At 44.0% G+C, this 21,255-nt stretch overlaps 1 protein-coding gene across 2 annotated transcripts in view; it reads left to right on the top strand.

The window, feature by feature from the left end:
* The window catches only part of PCSK2 (proprotein convertase subtilisin/kexin type 2), a 276,303-nt gene that overhangs the window by 155,473 nt on the left and 99,575 nt on the right, over window positions 1-21,255 (top strand). For both annotated transcript variants that reach the window (XM_063113126.1, XM_063113131.1), the window contains one exon: window positions 3,278-3,315. In XM_063113126.1, the coding sequence (XP_062969196.1) occupies window positions 3,278-3,315 (38 nt within the window). The remainder of the gene's footprint in view (window positions 1-3,277; window positions 3,316-21,255) is intronic.

Here is a 21,255-nt window from a genome sequence, read left to right on the forward strand (position 1 = left end):
TCAATAAATGCTCAACAAATATCTGCCGTCTTCACTTAGGTACAACATGATATCATTTCCATATGCTACACGTCTCTGGGATAGTGCCTCCATGGCTAGCTATTGACCGAAGGAGCAGAAAACACTTCCTACGGATCCACTGGGATATTCCAGACATAGGGACTTCAGCAAGGACACTGCTTACTGATGACAACTTCATTCCATCTATTGCAATGAAATCGTTTGGTGTTGGAAACTTGACCTGGAAAATGGGATATCATCATAGCAAGAGATAGGGATGACAGGAGTCTCCCAGCCCAGGCATGATTCAGGGCAAGTGGCTGGCTATCAAGGTCAAAGATGGTCAGGGAAAGCATGGGTCAAGGCCTTTAGCCAATAAGATGGAACCAAGAAAGTAAGACTGAAGGTCAGCAAGGCAGTGTCTCATTATGTGCTAGACACTGTTTAGTATTTGGAAACACAGCCACAGTTATCTTCTAAGATCGGTATTACTGTTATCTCCATTTTGCAGATGAAGAAACTGAGGTTTAGGGAGGCAAGAAACTGCCCACAGCATCACAACTAAGTCTGGCCACCATCTTCAGTGCTTGAAACTCACCCTTTGTGTGTGGGACTTTGTGAGTGACGGGCCAATATCTGGATTGATCACATTGAGGAACTGGGAGGAGGCAGAGAACTGGAAACTGTGTCAAGGGTGACTGAGCCCTGCTTCTGACATGAGAAAGTTAAACCTATACTCAAAATGCATGCTGAGGCAACATAAAGTAATAGTAATTCACTAAACTACATATGGCTCTTACATGGCGTCTGGCTTCCTCCAGAGCGAGCATCCAAGGAGAGCAGGTGAAAGATGCCTGGCCTTTTCTGCCCTAGCCTCTGAAGTCATACAACGGCATTCCACTACACTGTATTGACTGAAGCCATCACAAGCCCACCTAGATTGAAGAGGAGACAACAGACCCACCTCTCAGTGGGAGGTATGGCATTGTCACATTGTGGAAGATCATACAGAATAGGAGAGAATGTGCAGCCATCTGGAAAACACAATATGTTCATTGAGGTCTACTCCTCATCAACATATAATTTGGTGGGGATGGGGTGCAAGATGCTGGCTGTCTTGGGACAGTGGAAGGAAGTGAGTTCAAGGCCAGGGTCCTGAGATGTTACACATCCCAACTGAACTATTAGCACTTAACTAGAAATATGCACATGGAACTCCTTCCTAGTTCCCTGAGGTCTCCAGAACTGTCAGAGCTTCCTAAGAATTTGCAATATTGTAGATTAGGCTTTCTGAAAAGATTCAAACTGATAACAGTATACTAATGACTTATGAACAAAAGTATAACCAAGAATTTGTCATTTGTGTGCCACATTCATTATGATTGGCTGGTGATGGGTCAGTCCCCCTCAAAGACTGTGAGTCATAGACAGTTGTGTAGCTCAGGTTCTGTGTCTAAATTGTCTCTTCCTAGCATTCCTTGATGAAAAATAAACAAAAGTATAAAAAATAAGAACGAATATATTAATAATGTAAGGATTAAAAACCAAAGTTCAGAGAGATGATGTCACTTGGCCAAAGCCACACAAATATTACAGTGTCTGAGTCTAAATGGAACTGGATCTATCTGTTGGTCTCAAAGCCTGTGCTCATTCCCAACTCCACCCCACAGCCTAAATCAACCATCTTTGAATGAGGGTGCAGAACAAGAGTCAACAATCTTTAAAAATATTAGTCTTTAGATTTTCTTTTTTTGGAAGCTGGCCGGTACAGGTATCCAAACCCTTCGACTTCGGTGTTGCAAGATTGCGCTCTAGTCAACTGAGCTAACCGGCCAGCCCGGTCACTGAGTTTTCTGACCTCTTTTCTTCTGCAGACCTTGAGAGGGGAGTGGAAAGAGAAGGCATAATGATTCTAAGTGGCAAGTGACTGGCTATCCTCTCCCGAGCTGTAGAAAGCAGCCATGATACCAGCAATTGCTTCACCTGTAAAAATATTGACAGTGAAAACTAACACATTACTCCCAGTCCAGAATTATTTGTATAACCGGAAAAAAAAGAAAATTTCTTTTTAGAAATATGCATCTTCATACATGTTATTTTATGCAGGGCAAAGCTATAACAGTGGCATAGCCTTGGTTTGCAAGCAGTGAAGATGCCAACTAGGGGAGGGACTTCAGGGTACTTCTACTTTTGAACTGTCGCATCTTAATGTCATTATTAAATGCACCAGCCGCTGGGCTAAGCACACAGGCATTAGTCTCTTTAATCCCTGCAATGTTCTCACCGCCAGGAAGCAAGCGCCAAGAAGCCAAGCCACCTCCTCAAAGTCCAGCAGTCAGTTATGGAGGTGGTTAGGAGTGAAACTTGGGTCATTGACTCCAAAACCCTCCACCCACAACAATTACGTTAGGCGATATCAGGAACCCGCCCCATTTCTCAGAGGGCTGGACACTCAGGTGTGACTGCTGCCAAGACTATATGGCTCTGCAGACCCGGATGAGAGCTTCTCGATTGCCCTTGAACCTCCACGGCACTTTCTGGGATCCAAGTGTCTGATGGAACTCAGTGGTGCTCAGAGACCATAAATCTGCCCTGGGAACAACCACTGGGCAACAAGACAGGCCCGCATCCAGGGGAAAGCACAGGAGTTCTCAAAGAGATTCCAGGCCTCGGGCTTCTGGGAAAGCCACATTCTGAAGAGACAAGCATCAATTCCCAGCCAGAGCACCTCACTGAAAATCACTCGCCCTTTGCCTAATGGCTTTTCTCGCCGAGCCGTGTTCCTCTTATTATTTCCATGCCAGAGAACACTCTCCTAATCCACTGCTGTCTATGCCCTGTTAAATAATAATTGCTTTTCCTCCCCAGGGCTGGTTTCATTTCAGAAAAAAAAAAATGCCAGTTGATGCTTTAGAAATGTCAGGATTTCTACAAATCTTTTAGATCACTGCTCTGATGAGCCATCCATCTTGCGGTCACTAAGCCCCTTAGTGCTGACATTTATGTCAGAAGTGTTATCCGTGGCCCCCACGGTCTAATTGACTTCACTCCTGTGAAGTGGGTCGGCGGGCAGCTGTCTCTCCATCAGATGGCACAGCCCACCTTCCCCTGGTAAGAGAAGTGAGTGCAAGACTGGGGGCTCTGGATGGACGCTCACCCCTGCAGCAAGTCTTCTGGTGCCAGCCCCACAACAAGAGTGCTTTCTTGAGCAGCTTTCCTGAGGACACAGTGGCAGGTATTAATCTTTGGTTCCTGTGTTGTTGTTGTCTTTTCACAGGAATTGACTATCTCCACCCAGACCTGGCCTCCAACTATGTAAGTACAAACCAGCTGTGGTGGGGAAATCCATGTGTCTCAAGTGCTCTGGTGCCCCTGGTTATTAGGAACATTCATGCATGCACGCATGCACACAGGAACACATGCACAAGAACACACACATGTGCACACACGTATGCACACAAGAATGTGCACACACATGCACTCACAGACAAACATGTATAAACACACGTGTTGCTTTGCCCCCACGGATTTGTCATCCCTTTTCCCCTGGGTGATGGAGCCACAAAGGATTACTCAAAGCCCATCTCTTCTGAGCAGTGAGAAGCCCTGAAGTGGTTAATCTCGTGGAACACTCACAAGAGAGGCATTCCTTCCATTTGGGAAATTAACCACAAATTGGGGTTCCCTTCCTGTATTTATTCTCCAGCCCAGTAAGTTACAGCAAGAGACATAGGTGGTGTTATAGTTTAACAATATAGACTGGTAACTTTCAGTGAAACAAGCCAGATGACATGCTGTTAGGCAGTTAAGTGATCCACCAACAAAAGCTTGATCTTAGCAAACATTCTCTTCTTACAGCAATTTCCCAGGATCTTTACATATCAATCAGTAACTTGTCTGTCTTTGAACCAGCAGCCTTCCTGTGTTACAACTCTTTATCTTACAACAGAGACTCAATAGCCTGGGGAAAATTTCCAGTTTTTTGTAAGGTCAATATTTGAAACTTCAAGGCTTTGGAAATCCAGGCCCTGTGAAGTACATATACTTTATGCATCCTCTACATACATGCACACACGAACTGCCCATCTTATTAGAGCCACAGTCAGGGCAACAACAAATGGACTAGGATTAGGGCCTAGCAACAGGCCATGACAGTGGCTTTGTGAGAAGAAAAGAAAGAAACCTGAAATCTGAAAGAACAGAGTGCCAAGAAGATAGGCAAGGGAGGAGCAAAGGAGAGAGAGACTTGGCAAGGCTTAAATCAACCCTGAGCCTGATGTTACTGAATTGAAGGGTGGAAATGAGCCATTTAGGTTCTTGCCAGACAAAATCAATGGCAAAAAGCCAAAAAAAACTGCTGCAATTCACCTTACAACCATAGCTTTATGAAAGTAAGAACATTATCCTTTTTTGGTTATTTTTGTTGTTTATGACCACTTAACGCTGACTTCCACGATATTGAGCATTTAGTATCCCTTGACAAACAAAAAGTGTTAAAGGAGAATCACAGTAAAACCCTGCTGGGGCTACAACCACACACTCTAATTTTTGACTCAGTAAGTCACATGCTGCTTTCCTGATGAAATCTACAAGCCCTTTAAACATAATCAATTACTTTATTTTAACCCAGGGAGTACAATATTCAAGCATTGGTGTGTTCACTTAAAATTATCCAAACTATTCCTAAACTATACTTCTTCCATAACCTCCAGAATTCTAGCTATAAAAAATATTAGTAGCTGAAGAGACTCATATTTAAGAAAACAAGGGTTTAAATAGGAGAAAGGATGGTTAACAAGCAGAAGTGTTTGGAGGTCAACATGCTGGGTCACTTGCCCTGGAAGGTGTATCTATCTACATTGCAAAGAAGAAAGTGGGGATTTTCCATGGGTTTAGGAAACAGGAAATGGCACCGATGTTTTATGTTTTGTATTTATGCATGGGTCTTATAAATTTAGAAGAGGATAGATTGAGCTAAGCATCATTTTTAATATTTTAAAATAATGTTAAATGGATATTTGGCACATTCCAGCCATATGGCCCCAGAGAGAAGTGATACAAGTTAAACCTTCTTCCCAGTGATGATAATCCACTTCTGTAGAGAAAACGATAAGTGCCTGTGAGATGCAGAGGCCCCAGCGGTCCTGTGTCCCCCTCCCCTTCTCCCGTGTCCCCTTCCCCTCAAACACGCGTGCGCTGGCTGTTTGCTCGCTTCCTTAAAGGCACCATTCTCAGTGCAGTCCTTGCTCGCCTCCTCCAGACTTTCTCTGCATCCCCAATAACTGCAGGGCCCTGGAGATGTCTCCAATGGGGAGAGTGAGAAACACGTGCGTTGCATTTTCTCCACGGCTCTGATACATCTGAGGCGTTTCCTTACCGAGCTCTGCAGGGCTGCCCCTTGCACACACAGGCAGCTGTTCTGCACGCTTCCCTCCAGCTCCGGGACCCAGCACCTCGCAGGACAGCCACATAGGGTTCTCCGTCTTGCCACCGGTGGACTTCAAGCTGGAGAGCTGGCCACGCCCGGCCTCCCTCCTGCTCGTGGTCCTGACCGGGTCCTGATCCCGGCCTGTGCCCCGCCCAGCCCGGGCGTTTCCTGGCAGGCTGTTCCCAACGCCAGGTTGGAGGAAATCCTCCGGGGCTCTGATGAGCGGCAGGTACGATGTTAGCGGACAGTGTGATTCATCTGCCAAAAACCCTCATCTGAAATTGGGAAGTGATCCATCCAAATTGAGACATACCTGAAAAACTCCGTGGGTTGTATGAGCACTGTGGGGTTTTTTTTGTTTGTTTTTTTCCTTTTTTCTTTCTTTTCCAAAAACATTTTTTTCTAATTAAGAAATAAGTACGTGTTCTCTGTTGAAAACTTGGAAAAGCATAAAACAGATTCAAAACTACACATAATACCACCATTCTGAATATTCTGACGTGTTTTTGGACTTTCATTTCTACGTGTATATTTTTTAATGAAATTGGGCTCTTCTTATATATTCTCCCTTTGCACTTGGTAGGTCATGAATACTTTTATATTATTAAATATTCTTCAAAACATGGTATTTAGGGCTACATAGTATTACCCCACGCCATCATTTATTTAAACATTCTGATCCCTAATAGTTGGGCAATTAGTTTGTTTCCAATGAGTGTCTCAGAGTAACAGACAGTGACATGCGTAGTAGAGGGACTCCAAACCATAACCTCCTAGGGAGAGCTGAAATAACTGGAAAAGTATATTCTGAGGGGAAAAAAAAAAAAAAAACTTAAGAGGCACATTAAGTACGTTTTCAAATATTTCAAATTTCCCTTGTGGGATGAGGCATTCCACTTGTTCAGTAATTTCTTCCAAGAGAATTCCCACCAAAAGTAGTAACTACAGAAGGAAGTTTTCAATTCCATTAAAGGAATAACTGTAAGTGATTGAGGTTAATGAAAAAAAAAAGAAAAACAAAAAATTAAGGTAATGAATTCTCCATATCTGAAAGTGTTCAAGCAGAGGGTAGATGGCCACTTGACGGGGCTGTTTGTGAAGAGATGACAACATCTACACTTAAATTAGATGACATCTAAGAATTGAACAGATAATGTGGCTTCTGTATAAAACTGCACATTCTTGACAACTTCCATCCAGAGTAAAGTCTAAGTCTTCAACATTTATCAAAAACTTGGAACCTTACGAAGCAGTTATATATATTTACACATGGCTGTGAAAATTGTCTACCTCCTTGGTGTAGGTGAGAAAACTGAACAGCCAAATAGCTCATCCTTAATTCCTCAGCAGAGAGCCTGAGCCTAGTGGTTTTTACCAGTCACAGTGTCTCTCCCACCCTGAGTAGCATTGAGAGTGACAGCTTTGCAGCTACTAACTACATTTATCTTCTTTATTTTTAATTAAAAATGTTACACTATCATTAACAGAGTGAGACCGGCAGGTGGAATAAATCTGCCCAGGAGAGTAATGAAATCAGTGGACAGGGATAGGTTCAAAAATTGTTGGAGCAGAGGATTAATAGGCAGCTCCACACCTTGTTAAGTGACTTAGTGGCTTGGATGTAATGAGCTAGCCCAGACCCCTTCCTGGGAAAGGTGCTTTGAGGAGTCTTTTTTGGGTATCCCCAGAAGCAGACCCTGAGATTAGGGTTTGAGTGGAAGTACTTTATGTAGGAGGCGATTCCAGGAAGCAGAGTCAGGAAGGCAAACGGGACAGGAAGGGAAGGAAGAAAATAAACAGTGCATTATGAAACAAGTTACCGCAGTCAGAGGCTGGAACTTAATCCCACTGGGAAACTCTGGGAGATGGTGTGGAATATGTGTGTCAGAGTTATCTCACCTGGGATGGGATGCTCGGGAATGCTGCGGTATTTATACACCAACTCCATCAGCCATTGGTTGAGGGCTGGTCTGGGGGGATGTTAACATGGCAGCTCCTCCTGCCTCCCCACACCTGGGAGAAAGCCCTGGCAGCTGGAGCTCACCAGGGACATGAGGGTCTCGGGCCAAAGGGGTACATAGCAGCATCTGCCACAGAGAGGATGCCTTCGAAATGTATTAATGGTTAAAATCAGAAGTGTTCTGTGTTGAAAAAACTCCTTCTTATTACTGATTTATTTTCAGTGAGAAGTGAAAGCTCTACCCAAGGTCCTTGAGAAAATTTCTTCATAATCAAACCAGGCAAAATGCTTCCCAAAGCAGGCTCATTTTCAAAGCGTGGCTATTCTGTATATTAAAAGAGAAGGATCAGAGTATGCTGGTAGTTCAATGCTCTTTCCGTTAAACTGAGAATTAAAAATACTTTGAAAACTGCAAATCAATATATAAATGTAAGTTGTTAGGGTTAATTTAATTCAACAAATCTACATTGAGTCAGTTGAGTGTTAGAAGCAGAGGATAATAATAGCCACTTGTATTATTATTCTATTGTTCTATGATTGAATTTAATCTGAGATCCAGTCCCACTGGTAGATGCTCACTATTCCAAATAATTAAAATTTTCCTTTTTCTACCCCAATAGTAATACTACTAATTGAGTATGGCCAAGAGACTATATTAGACCAAGTCAAAATCAGAGTCTTCTTTACCCATCTTCTCTATACAGTCTGGATATTGTTTTCTAATTCAATATAGTCGCTGTGTATTGAGCCTCCAGGGATTCTGCTAGGTCTGTAGAATAGAGAGAGACTTCCTCAAGAACACGCGAAGTGTGGCTTAGGTGGCAGCTTTCAGAGTGGGGGTGGGGGCCAGAGCATCTCCTGCTTTGCTTCAAAAGCCTGTTTTGCTGCAGCTCCAGGAGTGAAGAAATGGCTGGTGCAGCTTTAGAACCCAAGCAGAGGCTTCTCACTGTGTGTTGGGGCTTCTCAGAGCAGACCCTGAGACAGGATTTGAAGGCAAGTCGTTCATCTGGGAGGAGATCCTAGGAAGCATCGGCTAAGGAAAGGGAGGTGACACCAGAACAGGAAGGTCCCCAGGAAAGCAAATTACAACTGAGGACAATGCAAGCATTATCTCACTGGGGAACTCTGGGAAGCAGTATAGACAGAGCCTGCCTCACGGTTACCCACCAGCTCCTGTCAATCACTGGTTGAGGGCTGCCACCCAGGAGCAGGGGTGAGGTGGAGGGATGGGGGATTAATTCCCATGTTTTCTGGCCAGCCCTACAGACAAGCAGAATAGGGCCCAGCAGACAGACAGTCTTCAGGCAAGGAGTTGCTTGTGCTGACAGTTGGAAACGGGCCAGCGTGCAAGAGTAGGGTTCCCACAGTGTGATGATAATGGAAACTGAGTCAAACCTGAGTGTGACTCCTGGCTCCCTACCTCATAGTTGTACAACCTTATACTAGTGTATTAAACACCTTTTAACTTTGATTTCCTCAAAATGAAATGGGCGAGATGGATGTCTTGTGAGGTTTGTTGTGAGGTATCACTGGAATAACATGTATATCGGGCCTGGCATAAAATAGATGCTCAATGAACATTCCTTCCTTCTCAAAAGAGTTGAGATTACAACTCTGCACAATTTCAGGTTGTCCTGATGGAGGAGAAGCAGGGGCAGTCCTCAAGAAGTCATTGTGACTCCCCACTGTTCTTCCCAGTGAGCTCAGAGTTATCAAAAGACAAGAAAATCCGGGCTAAGGGTAAGATTGTGAGGCCAGCAAAGTTAAGGGCAAAAAGTGGAGGTTACCAAAATAAATCTTGATGACTTTGAAAAACAGCATCCATGCAAAGAGAAGATAAAGGGACAGAGAAGACCCAGTGCTCATGGCCAGGGATGCATTGAAGAGAGATGCCCCAGAGGAGACAGAATTTCTGATCTACACCCCCTTCCCTGTCACAGATCTTTGAACTGAGAGGATATTCATGGACAGTCATAAGGGAGGGCTAATCTCCAAGGTGAAGGGATTGTAAGAGTGAGGTTTCCTCCAGGCCAGGGGATGGGATTTATCTCCTGGTGTTTAATTGATCACAGAGTGGGACACAGGCTCCTGTCCTGATGGCAGGGAGGATGGGCCACTTTTTGCTTGAGGGCTTCTATCTTTTAGCTTGGGAACTATGGGTTATCGTCTGGGCAGCTCTAAGGTCCTATGCTGAGAATCTGTCCAGAAGCATGTGCTCTCCCTTGAGTTTTCCCATGAATTCTTGAGGGCAGCAAATGCAGAAGATGGCATTAACTCCAGCTCCACATCCTTCCCTAGTCCTCCAGCTTCTACCATAGTACTTTGCAGAAGCTCTCTTTAAAGGGGGGAAGTATGTTTCCTACCCCTTGACTTTGGTTGGGCCTTGTGACTTATTTAGAGCAACATAATAATCCAAAACTGACAGTGGGCCAGTTCGGAGCCTACGCCTTAAGAGGCGTTCCCACATGTCCTTCTATACCTCTGCCATCACCATTACAAGAACATTCCCAGGCTAGCCCGCTGTACCCAGGAGGAGGCTATGGAGAAGAGCTGCTCCAGCTGCCACAGCCTAAAGCACACCCCCCAAGTCAGCCTCCAGAACTGCAGTGAGACGCAGAGCTGCCTAGCAAGCCCAACCAATGCCAGCCAAACCCCAGCCAACCTGCAGAAACAAGCAAGCCCAACCAGTGGAGAGCTGCCCAGTGGTGCCCTGCCTGGATCACCTCACTCCAGCTGAATTAGACTTGTAAGCTGTATAAATCCTTATCATTACGTGCTGCTGACATACAGTGGTCTCCCCTTTACTTTCTGAAGTTTCACTTACCCACAGTCAACCACAGTCCAAAGACACTACATGGATAATTCCAGAAATAAACATTTCATAAGTTTTAAATTGCATGCCATTCTGAGTAGCATGTCTGCTCCGTCTCACCTGGGACAGGGACCATCCCTTTGCCCAAGGTGTTCATGCTGTCCGTGCTCCCTGCCTGTCAGTCGCTTAGTAGCCATCGCGGTTATCAGATCGACTGTCGCAGTACCACAGTGCTTATGTTCAAGTCACCCTTATTTTACTTAATAATGGCCCCAAAGTGCAAGAGTAGTGATGTTGGCAATTCAGAAATGCCAAAGAGAAGCCATAAAGTGCCTCCTTTAAGTGGAAAAGTGAAAGCGCTCAACTTAATAAGGAAGGGAAAAAAGTTGTATGTTGAGGTTGCTACAATCTATGGTAAGAACCAGCCTATCAGTGACATCGTGAAGATGGAAAAAGAAATTTGTGCTGGTTTTGCTGTTGCACCTCAAACTGCAAAAGTTACAGCCAGTGTGTAAGTGCTTGGTTAGGATGGAAAAGGCATTAGATTTGTGGATGAAAAACATGAACAGAAACGTGTTCTGATTGACAGCAGTCGGGTTCAGTGCTACCCAGGGTTTCAGGCCTCCACTGGATGTACCCACTGGGGGATGTATCCCCTGAGGAGAGGGGAGACTACTGTATTATGGTTGTTTTTATGCACTGACTGTTACGGTTACCCGTGCTAGACCCTCCTCAGCCCTCCCGAAGTACTCGATGCCCACCCCAGCCTAAAGAGAATATAGATTTCTAGCCTTATCTGAATCAAACTCTTTAGGGATAGGCCTCATAATGTGTGTTTTTCTACAAACTTCAAGATTCTGATGATTAACCTTGACATCCATTTTGGCACTCCACTCACTCACTCATTCAGTCATTCACTTATTCATTCATTGGATGATATTATTCACCTATAACACATGATTATATCACAACTAGATCATAAGTTCTTTGTAGGAAAGTGTGTACTTTGTACATATTTTGTACCCCCTAATCTCTTAGCACATTATTAAGCAGGCATTTAATAAATATTTATTAAATTGCACTGAATATTAATCCATCAATACTAATATGAAATCAGGAACGAAGTCATACAATTACCCTCTATCAATGATGATTGGAAAATGTAGCACACAGAACCCTCTAACTCCCAGATCTCAACCACCTCATAGGTGGATGCCACCATTTCATTCCCCATAGTGCATGTCACCAATGAAGGTATGAAGGACCATGGAACCTAACTGAGGTCCCATAGCTGCAGGACTGGAGAGAATATGATTCTCGGTGTGGCTAATCCCCATGCAGATAACAAAAAACTATTTCTTTTCTCTAATGTTGAGAACCCCTCAGGTTGGTGGAAATGAAATTAGGTTCCCATGTGGGAGAGGACAAATTATATTTTTGGTTCAGTTCAAAATTTGGAACATTCTTTATGCTCTAGTGTTGTTATTTCACCAACAGAAGTTCTCATAAGAGAAAAAAGAGCCCACCCCGAAGGATCCACACTTTTCCATTCGTTTGATGGATCCTAACAGGTGACTGTCTCTGAAGAAAGGTCCTGTGGAGCGCTCTGAAGAGCTGGCAGTGCTGAGCTTCCAGGAAGCTCCATGAGCAGGGTGCACACCAGGGCTGCAGGTGGCCTGCAGCTGCCATAATAAAAAGGTGACTGCTGGAGATGGGAACAGTCCTCAGCCCTGAATGATTCACATGCAATGAAGTATTGATCAGATACATTGCTCCAGGCTTTCAGACCTATTAATATTTAAATAAGCACATTAATATTGCATATAAAATCGAGGTTTAAATAACCTTTGTGTCTTGTTGAAAGGAGGGACTGGCTTTTTTTTGATGTACTAGTGAATGCTGGCCAGATCATAGTGAGCACTTTATCACCAGGAGGCCAAGCTGAATACTGGTGATAAGAACTCTTTAAAATCATTTTTGATAAACCGTAAGTCAAATGGCTATCATCTGGCTCAACCCATGTGCTAGAAGAAACTATCCTTTTCGTACGAACAAATTTTGGTATAAAAGTAAAATGTAAAACCTTGTTTAATGAAGTGAAACTACTTGTTTAAACCTAGACACACAGCTACAGCCAAAAGCAAAGAAAAATATCTGGTCAATCAATTTTTCTAAATTGTTCAATTCACTAGTTTTTGTTTCATTAAACCTAGTCAACATTTAAGAGACCTGTATTGAGCTCCTACTGTGTGCAAGATGCTGTACTGGCGGCCTGGATTATGAAATGTGAAAAAAACAGTCCCTGCCCTCAGGGAGCTCACCTGTAAGAATATAATTACGTTATAATGTGCTCAGTGCTATCCTGGAACTAAAGTACTGCCCACTTGGAAATGCAGCAGCAATAACAAGCATGTTGGCCCTAAAAGTTAGAGGAGAGATATTCAAATGCATTTAAAGGAGCAGCAGCTGATCACATGGGGGATGGACTAGTTTTCTTGGGTCAATACAACATATGAATTCATCTAGAAGTTTAATCAGTATGATACTGGCCAAGTGGGTGATTGGATTATCATCTGGACATTTGCTTCCACTGAGAAGCCCACAGAAATTACTTCCTTACCTCAAATTCCCTAAAGGCCTTTGATGGAGTCTCATCTCTTTGACCAAATTTAAATGACTTAAAGACCAGGATAATGTCATCAATTATTTTGTTCATGAGAGAATCAACTGGAAACCTCATTCCCCAAGAAGATAATTTATAAACTACTTCTATAAATAAATGACTGAAATATGGATGAGTGGATAAATGGATGGATGAACAGAAGGTTGGAAGGATGCTAGTAAGACTATTAGGATTTTATTCTGTTTATCACCAAACATACCTTTTCAGAAAAAAAAAAAAATAGTGTAGCAATGTTACATAAGCCACAAGAAAGTCATTTACACAAATACCAAAAATATTTGAAAGATCACTTTTTTCTGCAGTCTTTGTTGCTTTCTTAATCCTCACTATTAGTATATACTCACCGAATTCCCAAAATGTGAAACATTTCACTAGTTTTATTCTTCATTTTTGTACTTCGGAGAACCAAAAACCTATAGGTGACAAAGCCTTGCTGAAGGAGACCTTACAAAATAATTAATTTACCAATAATGCCTTGCTGTAGCTGTGATGATTACTTTTTCCCTGTCCTCATGTGCCTAGTTTCCCATTGCACTTCCTTAAAGCCACAGTTCTGGGTGTCTGAGATTTCTGAACCCATGTGCCCCATCCAGAAGGAAAGTAGTGGGGTGAAGCTGCAGCAAAGTGGGGGCCATCTGCACTGCTTGCCCATGTCTTATTGCCAAGCAATGGGGCCCAAATGGGTGTGTCTACCAGAGCCCAGCCAGCCTGTGGTCATCGCCAGGGCAAACCAGAGGTCTGGCCATCATCCAATTCCAGTTTCCTGAAGTGACAACAAAGACACAGAAGCAATACCCAGGCCTCAATTAAATAGGATCAGACCCTGAGTCATACAATTACCCTCTATCAATGATGATTGGAAAAGTTTTCTAATTTCTGATATATTTTTGTCACTTTCTTAAGAGAATCATGAGGACTACAACTTTCCTTTCAACTATATCCCATTTTTCCCTTTAAACTCTCTCAATCATTTTTCCTTGAAGGTAAAGCATTTGTGGTAAGCAGAGTTCTAAAATAGGCCCCAAGACTCCCACCTCCTGCTGTAAACACTCTGTGTAAACACTTCCCCTGAGTGTGAGCAGAGCCTGTGGTTATGATGGGATAGCACTCCCACAATTAGATCATATTATATGGCAAAGTTAAAGGGATTTTTCAGATATAATTAGGGTTCCTAATCAGTTGACTTTAAGCTAATCAAAGGGGAGATTATCCTGGATGGGCCTGAACTAATCAGTTGAGCCCTTTAAAAGAGCATCTACAGGTCAGAGATGGAAGACGTCAGAGAGATTTTAAGCAGTAGAGACTTTCACCTGTTGCCTTTGAAGAAGCAACTGCCATGAGGTGAAAAGGGCCACCTAGCAGGGAATGGCAGGCCCCCTCGGAGCTGAGGGCCTCACTCCTACAGCCACAGACAACGGAATTTTGCTACAACCAGTTAACTTTTTTCTTTTTTTTTTAATTTATTAAGAATATTCATGAGATGCAAAGCTACTTGTCACCCCTTGTGCTCATGATGTGAGGGCCATATTCATACTGGGGGCACACCCGTTACCAGAAATTACTTTAGTACCCCGTGTACCCACCCAATTATCCCCCAACCTCCCTGCCCCACCCCCCTGCCCCCCATTCCGCTTTGTAGCCCTAGGAATGTTCCATCCCTCTGTTGGACAACCGCACTACTGTGGTCTTTCTTTCCTTCCTTCCTTTCTCTCTTAGCTCCCACATATGAGTGAGCACGTGTGGTACTTATCCCTCTGTGCTTTGTTTATTTTGCTCAACATAAGTTTCTCCAGGTTCATCCACGTTGTTGCAAATGGGAGTATTTCATTCTTTTTCATGGCAGAGTAGTATTCCATGGTGTATATATACCACAGTTTCCTTACCTAATCATCCATTGGTGGAAATTTAGGCACAATCAGTTAATTTGAAAGAAGACCCTAAGCCTTAGATGAGATCTCAGCCTTGGCTGACACCTTGATTTCAACCAGGTGAGATCGTGAACAAAGGATTCAGTTAAGCCGTGTCCAGAAACTCTGAAATAATAAATTTGTGTTGGTTTAAGCAATAGAAAACTAATACAGCCTTCTTAATTATAGTGTATATTTGAGCATGAACATTTTTCTCTGAGTCAATAAAAATAGACCATTCTTCAGGTTTTACTTTTTTTAAAATATATTTGCTTTTATCTCAACAATAAATACCTATTTCCATATAGAGCTCTTTCCTAAATAATAATTCTGCTATAGCTAGAGGCTCTGGTAAAGTTAGTGTGAAGTTGAGAGCTCTAGAGCCAGCCTCCCTGAGTTCAAATCTCACCCCAACTACTTGCTAACTACAAGTGTACATCAAAAAGTTCTTGGAAAAATAGAATTAAAAGATAGTATGAATCTTTCTATGACCTCTTTGAAGTACCCTGGTGTGTAACACTGAGCAAGTTCATCTCTCTGTGCCTCAACTTCCTCAATTATAAAATGGGTTAATGATAACACTGACCTTACTGGTGATTGTGTTAATTTGATTAAGTAGTGCACATAAGGCCCTTAGAACTGCTCCTGGCACATAGGGCACCCTTGGTAAGCTTCCTCTGCCATTAAGTAACTTGCCCAAATTGCATGGCTAGAATTTAGGAAAGGAAGACTGCAAGCCTAAAGTGGTCAGTCAGACCTCAAAGTCTGTGCTCTTAAGCTCCTCCTCCCTTCCTACCTCAAGGTCACATAATAAATTTACAGGAACCATTTTGAAAATGAAATTAAAAGGGCCATCGGTGTGTCATGCTAAGTTTTCATGTTTTCCTTCCACTTTCCTGCTACTACAAAGTATGCCAAAACTTCATGAGAAATCTAACTCTAAGCCAGGTCCCAGATATTGCAAACGACAAAGTTCTTGACCCATTGTCTGTTTTTAGTTCAGAAGGTCACCTTATAAATATATTCTCGTTAGATATAGACCTATGAAGGCATGATATTTGTGTTTCCTCATTGTTACAAAAGTATAATATGTATGTATGTATGCGTACACACACACATACACATCAGAGTTACATGGAGAATTTTGGTGAAAGAGAGTAGATTGGTTATTATTATTTCTGACTACCTTAGATTGGATCCCCTGGAAGCAGACTGAAATGAGGATTCCTGAGAAAGTGATTTTACTGGGTGAGGGCTCTCAGGAGGAGGGGAGAGAGGAAAGCAGGGCAGGGCAGGGAAGGAGCTGAGCAAGTGTGTGGAGCAGCTAGAGTCTGGCCTTGACCTAATCCCACGGGGAGCTCTGGAGCATGAATCATGTCACAGAGTAGGTTGCCCCCAGAAGAAGAGAACCAACATTTTGCACCCCCGTGTCAGTCAGTAACTGACCTTTGGTGGTCCCCGCAGAAGTGCACATGTGTAACTTCCCAGGCTTAGTGATTCTCATTTGTCCAAGGGCAATTTTCTAGAGAAGGAGAGAGCTGTGACTTTGCAGCAGCTGACCTCCCAGAGCTGAGGTCAGGGTGTACTGGCTAGATAAAGGGAACGGGGCAGCCACCAGCAGCACGCACTCCACAGGCATTGCATCTCTGAGGTCCTCCTGAACGAGGACGACGTTCATGCCTCATTCATCTTAAGGTCCTCAATCCTTAGCAAATTACTTGGGACATTACAGATGTGCAATGACTATTTGATTGCTGAATGCATGAATGAAGTCGAGAGGGATTTAACCTCAAAGATTGAAGGGAAGAGATCCATCTAAACCAAGGGTAGGATGGAAGACAGAATGGTCCTGCAGTCAGCAGAATAAAGGCCCCCAAAGATGTCCATGCCTCTATCCCTGCCACCTGTGACCATGTTAGTTTACATGGCATGTGTAAAGGGACTTTGCAGATGGACTTAAGGTTAACGTAAGATAGGGAGATTCTCCAGGTGGGTAAAATGCAATCACATGTTCCTTAAAAACAGGAAGAGGACAGCAGAAGACAGAAAGAGATGTGAAGAGAGAAGGGGTGGAAGAGATTCGAAGCATGAGAAGGATTCAGCTCACTGAATCCTTCCTGGCTCTGAAGACAGAGAAAGGGGGAGAAAAGCCCCCGTGCAGGTGGCCTCTGGGAAATGGCCTTCAGCTGACTGCCAGCAAGGAAACAGGGACCTCAGTCCCATAAGGAACTGACTTCTGCCAACAACCCAAATTAGCAAGGAAATAGGTTTTCCCCTAGAGCATCCAAAGAGAAATACAGCCCTGCAGATGCCTGGATTTTAGCCCAGTGAGACCTGTGTCAGACTTCTGACCTGCAGAACTGTGAGATACTAAATTTGTGTCATTTAACCCTACATTTGTAGTAATTGTTATGGCAACGAAAGAAAACTAATATGAGCCATCTTCATTGAAAATGATGTTTTCTCTCCACCTGAAGGAGACCTAAACATCCAATTCTCATAAGCGGTGTAGGAAAGGACATTACCTATCAGCCACTATCCCAGCACTACAAGCTCAATGGGAAAACCAGTTCTTAGGTCAGCAATGGCCCAGATGAGCCCAAAACTGTTCCACATGGAAGTCCAGGAAAAGCCCCTCACGAGGCACAGTGAGCAAAAGTGCATGGACTTCAAGATGGATCCATGTGACCAAAATCCATCCCCAGTCCTCATTCAGATAGATCCACAGCGCCCATCCTTTTCCCATTTCTCCATCACGTGCTTTCTCGGGGCTGAAAAGCCTCCACTGTGGGTTGATTTAGGTGTAGTTTTGAGGGCATTTACCAGTGTTTTGATCTCCTTTCAGTTTCTCCAGTTTACACAGCTGAAACCAATGCCCTGGGAACACAGAAAGATAGGCTTTGCTGTGCTTAAGTCAAGGCCAAAACATCGAGGGATTTTAAAGGTGGTCTCATCCTGTTCCTCACTTTACAGAGGAGGAAACTGAGGACCAGCAGGAATGTGAATTATCAGAGGTCACACAGCAGGTTAGAGCAGAGCTAGTCCTGGAACCCAGGTCTCCAGCATCCCCACTGGCTGCAGGTGCCCACCCTCACGATGCCGGTTCACACTGCAGTACTGAGGCACGTAAGCAGATGTTTCCAGGTGTTCAGACAAGACCTGGCCCTGGCAGAGACCCAACTGTAAGAGCGCCAAGCCTCTTGACACCTCTCGTACACCCTTCCCCATGCCAAGTCCTCCCAGCCCAGCCCACACTCTGCCACCTACAACCCCTGCATTCAACCACCCAAGGGAGCCCTTTGGAGCAGGTTATACCTGCTCTGATGTCTTTGTACTATTTTCTGTGAGCCCCCACCCCTGCTTTTGTCCGTTTTTGCCTCCAACTGCCAGTACCCACTGCTCTTTTTTGGAGAATTGCCCCAGGACTACTGGAACCTACTTCGCTTCCCATGCATGGCAAACTGATATGTCTGAGAATCTACAACCCCTCCTAGCAGCCATGAAGCTGCGACTCACTGGAGAGTATGAACCCTTCCTTGTCTCAGGCTGGGAAAATGCTGAGATTTAACTGACCCTCCAGAGTCCCCTGCAGGATCAGGCAAAAACTACCCCTGCAGGACTTTGTCTGAAATTACATCTTTACTTGGCCTCCCCTGCCCTATCCTTCCTCCCCAGCTCCTTTACTGGTTTCCACTGCAAGCATACCCTTAATACATCACTCGCTCAGCAGCCTTCATCTTAGGGTTGGCTCCAGGAATAATGACTTTCTTATATTTGAGCAGTCTGGAGCTTCGGGCAAAGCAGAATTTTCCATTCTACATGGCCAAGGCAGAGAGAATCTCTGACGTAAAAATAAGATTAGCTTCTCAACCATGGTAACCCTGCTGACTCTCAACCTACGGGAAATTATTTTTCGCAAAGAAAAAACCCTTAATTACTAACCAACAATTAAAACCTGAAGCCAAGTACAGGAAGCCAGGGGCTTGGCTCCTAGCAATGCTCTGTAGCATCATACCAAGTCTCATGGCGAGGTCTGCACGCTCAATGTGGCACACACACCTCTCCACAGTGAGTGCTCTGCTAGGCAGGAGAATGAGATGCATTACAGTGTGTGGGAGATGTTTTCGTTAAGCTGTGGAAAGAGAAGGCTTATATTTTATAGCTCCAACATTGCCAATTTTTTAAATAAGGGGTTTAGTGGAAATCTAAGCTATTCAAATAGCACTGGTTCATGGACTCCCGTTGAGTCATTTTAAGTAAAAGAAATGCATCATTTAATCTTTTTGAGCCTCAGTTTCCCTATCTATAAAACAGCAATGATTGCCTTACCCAACAAGATTCTGGTTGTCTTCAGAATAAAAAGGAGTATATGATGATTATTCACATTGCTGATATGGATACTGGGTCTTTATTGATCTATCAGAAAATACGGGGCTGGCTGGTTAGCTCACTTGGTTAGTGTGTGGCACTGACACCAAGGTCGAGGGTTTGGATCCCTGGACTGGCCAGCTGCAATACACACACACACACACACACACACACACACACACACACACGTATTAGATAGATAAATAGATAGATAGATTTTATATATATAAATATATATAGAGAGAGAGAGAGAACAGGTTATATGTATATAAACCCCCCAGAATGCTAAAGGCATTGAGGCTATTCTGCAGTAGATTCTGGACCACCCTCACCTTTCTCCACCATACCCCACAAACATACACACATATATCCTCTGTATAACTTCTAGAGAACGTTCCAGAAGACTCAGTGGGAAGGAGCCAGTGCCTGTGCAGGTACCTGTGAGGTGACCAGATTGGCACTGAGTTGTTGTTTTTTTTTTTTTTTTTTTTTTTTTCCGTGACCGGCGCTCAGCCAGGGAGTGCACCGGTCATTCTTATATAGGATCCGAACCCGCGGCGGGAGCGTCGCCGCGCTGCTAGTGCAGCACGCTACCGAGTGCGCCACGGGCTCAGCCCGGCACTGAGTTGTTTAATACAGTCAGTGCCTTGTTGAGATTCTCACCAGCCACTTTACACACAGAGAATATGTTCTCTGTGAAGAAGACTGTGGCCAAGGTTCACAAACCCTTCAATTAACCACTAATAAATAGTCACAATTACCCTAGACTACATGGCAGTGGTATTGGGGAGTTCTGATTTGTTGCTTGTTTGGTTTTCGCTCACAAATCCATCTTCCCTCACGTGGAGAGCTGATTGTTGGTTAACAAAGTATGCGATCTGTGGTTTGTCTCTGACCTGTTTTCCTTGCCTTAGTTCTATTTTTGGCCCCTGACACTTGGTCCCTTTCTTCTTTGATGACTTCTTCTAATAGCAGGAGTACTCATACCCAGCGCTGTTGAGCACTGTGTGTGTGTGGCCTTGTGTTTTCCATGCCTTATCACCTCCAATCTGCATAGTAAACTAGTGACGTGGGCACTTTCTTGCCCACCTCTCACAGATAGGAAACTGAAGATCAGAGAGGTTAGTGATTTGCCCTAGCTCACACAGCCAGTGAAGAAGCAAAATGGGACAGTCACCAGGGGTCATGCTAACTTCATTCAACCTGGCCTCCTCCAGTCTCCCTCATCTCAGCAAATAGCACCACCGTGGACTCAATGATGAATGTCCCAAATATTCGAGTCATCCTCGACTCCTCCCCCTTTCTCTTTCCCCTCCGACACCCTATCTGCTGCTAGCCCTGCTCTGCAACACATCTGCTTCTCTGATGCCACCACAGACATCCTAGACCAAGCCAACATCACTTCTGTCCTGGACTCCATGAGAGCTTCCTGCTTCTGCTCTTACCTGTCCAATACATTCTCCCCAAAACAACTAGAAAGGTCATTACCAAGAAAAAAGTAGAGGAGGCCATGTCACAGCTCCACCTAAACCCACCTGCCCCTAGCTCACACCCCTTCTCCTTCCCTGTGTCCTGCCTTTGTCCTCTCACTCACAATGCAACAGACACTCCAATCCAACATCCTTCCCTAATGCAAGACTTGAAAGACTCTTACCCTGGCTCCTCCCACTGCTGACTCCATCTCAACTTCGATGTCACACCCTGTCTAGTGCCTTCCTAGCTCTTAAAATAGTCCATAATTACAGATTTGTTTCTGTTTTGTTGAGTGTGTGTGCCCCATTGGAATGTCAGCCCCAGGAGGGTGGGCATCTGATCTGCCTTCTCCTCTTAATCCTCAGCACAGCACAATGGCTGGGACAGAGAAAATGACCAGTAAGGGTGTCTCCGATGGCTGTTGGGTGGGTGCTTTGCTTTTCTCCTTTTCTTTCACCCTTCACCCTTTAATTCTTTCTGGCCATGCCTTATCCTCACATAGCTTCTCTCTCTTTGTTATGCTCTTCTTTTTGTTCTGCTTGTAGTAGAAATTATTTATTTACACAGGTATTTCAAAAAGATCATGGAAAGATTTGCATTCTCTTTCAATCCAGCATTTCACTA

The sequence above is a fragment of the Cynocephalus volans genome, chromosome 1 (assembly GCF_027409185.1).
Source record: "Cynocephalus volans isolate mCynVol1 chromosome 1, mCynVol1.pri, whole genome shotgun sequence".
NCBI classification, from domain to species: domain Eukaryota; kingdom Metazoa; phylum Chordata; class Mammalia; order Dermoptera; family Cynocephalidae; genus Cynocephalus; species Cynocephalus volans.